Here is a 6,246-nt window from a genome sequence, read left to right on the forward strand (position 1 = left end):
CCCTTCTGGTCCCCCTGTGAGAGGACTGAGTTGCGGGATGAGATCAGACGAATTCTAAGCGTGACTTTGGCCCTTATCTAGAAGCCAGACATTTCAGTGGCCGAACTGTAATGGGCTTTGGGACTTAACGTGGTTGTACTTTTTATGACCCACGAGAGTTCAGAAGAGCTTCGAAGCTTGGTGAAGGGGACAGGGACAGTGGTGGGGAGGTAGAGGAGGAGGGTGGAGAGAGCCAGTTCCACAAAAAGCTGTTTCGTGATTACTTCTCCCCTACTCCCAACCCAGCCCCCATGAGTCCTGCTCCCTTGTTCGACATCCCGGACACACTCCCCCTTCAGTGCTGGCACTGAATTCAAACTGCCACAGATGAACTCATTTTGTCCCCCCGGTGACCTGTGTGGTGGTAGTTCAGCCTGAGTGCACCAGTGACCAGGCTTTTCCAGGTCCTGCCCCTCTCCCTTCCATTTCTCTTCAGTTCTCTGGGTCTCACCTGTGTTATCACAGGTGAGAACGACCAATGGGCACCAGGCTTCTCCTTAAACGGTGGAAAGGATCATGTACATTTTCACAGGCCCATAAATCCCCCCGGGGCTAAAGCACTTCCTCCTGATGTTTTTCTCCATTTGCCACTGGATTTATTGGAACTGGGGGAAAGGACGCATTTCTTAGTGAGCAGACGCCAAGATGACTTCTTTGTGGGGTGTGGCTGGTAATAATTTAATTAGCCCAGCTTTTTTGGGGAAAAACACGTTAATTAGTTTTCGCTTAAAATACACCACCTCGATGGCCTCTTCTTCCCCACCTCTATTCCCCCGGTGAAGCCCCAATTTCCCATCCACACTTGGCAGCAAGTCTCAGCCTGGTTTGTTGCTGTTACTGGAAAAGAAAACACAGAAGGTTATTTCAGTGCCGCACGGGATTATGACACATGTTGATTGATTCCTATAGGTCTGGGAGACTGGGGAAGGGCAGGACGCCTCAAGTAGTCACCCACAGTGGCCTCCAGAAAACGCGAAGTTCTGGGCCACCCTTCTGGACCCCAGTCCCACTCCAGGAGGCTTTGGAGAAAAGACTGTGAAACCCAAGGTGGAGGTCAGGAGCATCTTGGTGAAGGAGTGGGAGGGACGGCCTCCAGCCCCTCAGACGGAAGGGAAGAGGTCTCTCCAGGTGAGCCCGTCCCCGCGCTTCTTGTCCAGCCACCTGCCGCAGTTGAAGATGGTGGCCACGCCAGTGCTAGTGTTGGTGACTTCCACCTTGTCCACCAGCCAGCCTGAGTAGTAGCCGCTGCTGTCATGTTCCACTCGTACCTTGCGCAGCTCGCCCAGCTCCAGCGTCTCCAGGAAGAAGCGGTCGGTGCTGCCCCGCTCGAAGAGGTTACGCATTTTCTGCTTCAGCTCCCGCTTGCCTGTGTCCCCGTTGGCCCCAAAGATGGTCACGAAGACATTGGCATCGGTGCCTGCCCCTGGCTCATAGCCCGTTGTCACGATGACCTCGTACTTGACTGGCACCAGGCTCTGGATCTTGCTGGCGAAGCTCTCAGTTGTCTTGGTGACCTCAAATACCTTGAAGTACTTCCTCTTCCTCTTCAGGGGGATGAGGGAGTCACAGTTGAAGAAGTACCTAATGGGGAGGGAGGAGGCTCTGTGGACACGGGCCGAGGCTCCCACCCTCACCCTGGGCCCCGGGTCCATACATGATTCCTTCCCCAGGTGGCAGGATATTGGGGCTGGAGATGTCTGCATTGAAATACGAGGATGGAGCCTTGCTTATTGTAGAATTCACAGTGAGTGGCTTCTCTATCCTTGTAGTTGCTCCTTGATTCTTTTACCCCGCCCCCTCTATATTCCACGTGCGATCCACCAGCAAATTGCATTGACCCCGTCTTTAAAATAGGTCCAGAATCAGCCACTTAAAAAAGTATGCGTTAGCCCACTATCTGCTCTGCTGTCCCTCTGGTTCAAGTCACCAGCACCTCCCCCTCACGACAGATCAGACTCCCAGCTGGTCTGTTTCCTGTGGTCCATTCTTTGCACAGCAGCCAAGTGACTCTGCAGACATGTAAGCCCAAGAATGTAATTCCTCTGCTCAGAACCCTCTAATGGCTTCTTAGGTTAAGTAAAACCCACCTCCAAGACCCTTTGTGACTAGACCCTCTGCCTGGTGTTTGCCTTTCTGACCCGGCCCCTGGCCTTCTCTAAGCTCACTCCACACCAGCCAGGCGGTCTCCTTGCTCTTTCAAAGGGACTGATGACTATTTCTACCCAGTTTTGTCACCTTCAGAGACAGCTGCAGGATCCAGAGTGACAATCCCAGGCAAAGCCACGTGGAAACGTCACTGGGGAATGTATGCTCCCAAATCCCTTGCACTGGGCTGAGTTGAACTATGAGTGTGTGTGCATGGTCTGTAGAGTGAAAGGGGTAAGAGAAAGTCCTTATTGAAGAAACCACCATAAGCAGAAGCAAATCTAGGGACAAGAAAAATGGTCTCAGACCAAAAAGTCCCCTCTCTACCTCCACCCCACACAATGCCAATTTTAGCCTCTGGGTAAGGGTAGTGAGCCCAATAATTCATCACAAAGGAAGAAGTCAGAGGGCATGGTGGGAAAATGCTGCACTGGGTCGCCCCAGCCCTACCACCCGTGTGACCTTGGACAAGCCAGGCCCCCTACTCCGACCTTGGTTTTCCCATTGGCAATGCTAGAGGTTTGAACTGAACAACTGCTCTGGTTTCTTCCCACTCCCAACTGCTAGAATTTTAACAGCTTTGGAAATAAGCTCTCTTGGCACTGACTGATGACGTCAGGGAGGTAGCTCTGAGAGGGCGTGCCCAGTGTACAAAATCAGACCCCTCTTAGATGAAAATCCGTAACTGCGAAAAGAGTTTGCTTTCCTGCACGCTTCCTAAATGCTAAGCCTTTGCATTCTTGCGTCTCATTAGTTCCCACAACAACCCAGAGCTGTAGGCATCATCCTCCCATTTCACAGAAGGGGAAACTAGGTCTTGGAAGAGAAAAGTCACCACCTAAGGAGAGCCAGAACCGGGCCCGGGGCCCAGCCTTCCTAGCCACCCGAGGAGCCTACCACTGAAAGACACGAGGAGGAAATCCTTGTTCTGCTTCAAGATCTCTCTTCCTCCAGTTACCACTTGATAAATGCGGATTGTTGTTACATGCCACATTTTCTTAGAGGGGATATAACTTCATTCTTTGTTTAGACATTCTTTAAAAATGTATTTCTTTGTGCAAATCCTCACTGATATACATAATTCTATATAAATGCACGAATCATGTCATCGCATGCGTGTTTTTCTAAATGCACTCTTTTTCTTCTTTTCGCTTGGCTCTCTCTCCTTTTTCCCTCCTTCCTTTCCACTTCAACATCCCACCTTTACCTCAGATAACCCATGTAACAGTTGCGGGTGTATCTTGCCAAATTTCCTTCCATTTCACCCAATCCTGCACAGACCCACATAGACACAGACATATGCGGGACGTCAGTGTTCCCTTTACAAAATGGCATCATATAATATGTGTTTTCCCATATCTTACTTTTCCTGGGAATTGCTCCAAGTCATCTGGTACATATTTAATTCATTATTTTTAATGGCTGAAAAGTATTCCCTGGTATAGCTATAAGGAAAAGATTTCTAATAGATATAATTAAGATCACCAAAAGGTGGGACCCTAGGGCTTTGTGGAGTTAAGACTCTAGATGTGGAAGGACACAATCCAGGCTTTTCCCACTAGAAATGAGGATAGGGTCATCAGAAAGAATAAAGGCAAAAGCAAAGAAAAACGAATGAAAGGAAATGAAATATATTTGAAAAACATGTAAATATGATCACGCTTCTGTGAACAGTGTGTAATTTGAATTTTTATAATGACTGTATTTTTTTTAAAGATTTATTTATTTATTTATTTGAAAGAGAGTTACAGAGAATGCACAAGTAGGCAGAGCGGCAGGCAGAGGGAGAGGGAGAGGGAGAAGCAGGCTCCCCACTGAGCAGGGAGCCTAATGTGGGGCTCGATCACAGGACCCTGGGATCATGACCTGAGCCCAGGGAACCCACTCAACCGACTGAGCCACCCAGGTGCCCCATGACTGTAGATTTTATTTATTAGAGAGAGAAAGCACACACAAGCAAGGAGGGGTAGGGACAAAAGGAGAGCGAGAAGCAGACCCCACGCTGAGCAGGGAGCCTGACTGGGGACTCAATCCCAGGACCCTGGGACCACAGCCTGAGCTGAAGGCGAACACTTAACCAACGGAGCCACTCAGGTGCCCCAAAGACTTATTTATTTATTTGAGGTGGGGGAGGAGCCAGGGGGTGTAGAGAATCTCAAGTAGACTCCATGCTGAGCTTGGAGCCCAACATGGGGCTCAATCTCACGACCTTGAGATTTTGACCCGAGCGGAAACCAAGAGTCTAACATTCAACAGACTGTGCCACCAGGGCACCCCAATATGATTGTGTGTTATATATGATATTGGGCTAAAACAATAGTTATTTTTGGTTTAAAAAAAAAAAAAGAAAAGAAAAGCCCCTGTGTGGGTCCTTGTACCAAAATCCTGAGGATCTTAGTGGTGAAGGAGGACTGGTTAGGAGGAGGAGTCAGAACTGGAAACGGCTAAAAAAGAAAATTTGAGATTACTGTGTTTATGGGAGATTGAGATTAAACTCTTTTGTAATTCACGGAAGCCCAACTATTAATGGAACCGCGGACGCAGACACATCGTCCCTCAGGAACCACAGGCTTGCAACCTGCCCACGCCGGCAGGAGTACGACCTGTGAGAGTGTCCTGAGCTGGGGCCCCTGTCAGCCACCCCCCAGCACCAGACGCCAGGGAACATCCAGCTCTCTTCCCAGAAGGGGACAGCGAGCACAGGGAGGTGATGGGAAACTGCCTGAGGCCAAGCAGCTGACCAGATGGCAGCTCTAGTGTCAGGGTTCTGGACCCCCTGCACCTCCCTTCCCATCGGGAAGGTCCCCCACCCCATGGACATCCTTCCTACCCCTCCAGCCCTGGTGACATTGTGACAAAAGGCTACACTCTTGAGAGTGTAGGAATGGCAGCTTCTTTCCACTGGAAGAGAAATCCTGTAACTTGGCCCCTGGACCGTGGGGTAGGAAGTTCATGGGTTGAACCAGTTTTTCCCTTCCTTCCGAGACTGGAAGGTGCTGGGTGGCGCTGAGATTTTGGGCTCCCTCTCTCACAGCCAACATTGTTGGTTTAAATCAATAGGGACGATTTCATTTTATTATTGCATTGCATTATATTGTCCTGTCTGGTTTGGTCTGTTCTGGGGGTCTGCAGAGGTGTGGCGCGCGCAGCCACACTCCATGTGGCTGGCGGGATGTACCAGGTGACAGAAGGGGCTTTGACCTGGCCTGGGCTTGCTGGGTGAGTCGGGAACTCCTCTGGGCCTTCTGTGCTTCTGTTCTCCAGTACCCATCAGTGCTGCTCCAAGCAACCACACCCAGAACTCTGGCAGGATTTATTGTATCTGCTGTTTTTTCTCTAAGAGAACAATGGCTCACAGTGCAGCCTGAAAGGGACTCAGTTATGTCCCAGCACCACATTCCTACGTTGAAGCCCTAACCCCCAGTGTGATGGCATTTGGATGGGATCTGGGAGGTGAGTAGGTTTAGATGAGGTCTAGGGTGGGGCCCCTTGATGGGAATAGTGCCCTTATAAGAGGAAGAGACACGTGCGTTTTCCCTTTCTCTCTCTCTCGCTCTCACTCTGTCTGCTGCAATGACACAGCAAGCCAGGAAGGGAGGCCTCGTCAGGACCCAGCCAGGCTGGTACTCTGACTTCCCATGTCCAGCCTCCCAAATGGTAAGAAACGGGGGTTTGCTATTTGAGGCACCCAGTCTGTGGTCTTTTGGTGCTGCAGCCTGAGCAGGTTAAAACAGAAGCTTGGAAGTCAGAACACTTTCCTGGCGGATTCCCAAAGGGGAAGCTGGGTCAGAGGGAGCCAATCCCAGGATGTCTGCCTGCTGCAGGGGGGCTGGGGGACATAGGCCCACATGGCTCTGAGAAGTTTGGGCTTCTGGAAGCTGGAGCCTACAGGCCAAGCCTACAGCTGGCTGCTGCTTCTGTCTGCTGCACTCACCGGGAAGGCATGGCCACGGGCAGGTCACCGGGAAGGCATGGCCACGGGCAGGTCACCGGGAAGGCGTGGCCATGGGCAGGTCACCGGGAAGGCGTGGCCATGGGCAGGTCACCGGGAAGGCGTGGCCA

General features: G+C 51.0%; 1 protein-coding gene across 1 annotated transcript in view; it reads right to left on the reverse strand.

Moving 5' to 3' along the window:
* Window positions 1-1,139: 1,139 nt before the first annotated feature.
* Window positions 1,140-6,246, reverse strand: part of LOC111142652 (lipoxygenase homology domains 1) — a 151,372-nt gene continuing 146,265 nt past the window's right edge. The window contains exon 40 of the mRNA XM_022495969.1: window positions 1,140-1,620. Within this exon, the coding sequence (XP_022351677.1) occupies window positions 1,140-1,620 (481 nt within the window). The remainder of the gene's footprint in view (window positions 1,621-6,246) is intronic.

Source organism: Enhydra lutris, unplaced genomic scaffold (genome assembly GCF_002288905.1).
Source record: "Enhydra lutris kenyoni isolate GAN:26980312 unplaced genomic scaffold, ASM228890v2 scaffoldscaffold8, whole genome shotgun sequence".
NCBI lineage: Eukaryota > Metazoa > Chordata > Mammalia > Carnivora > Mustelidae > Enhydra > Enhydra lutris.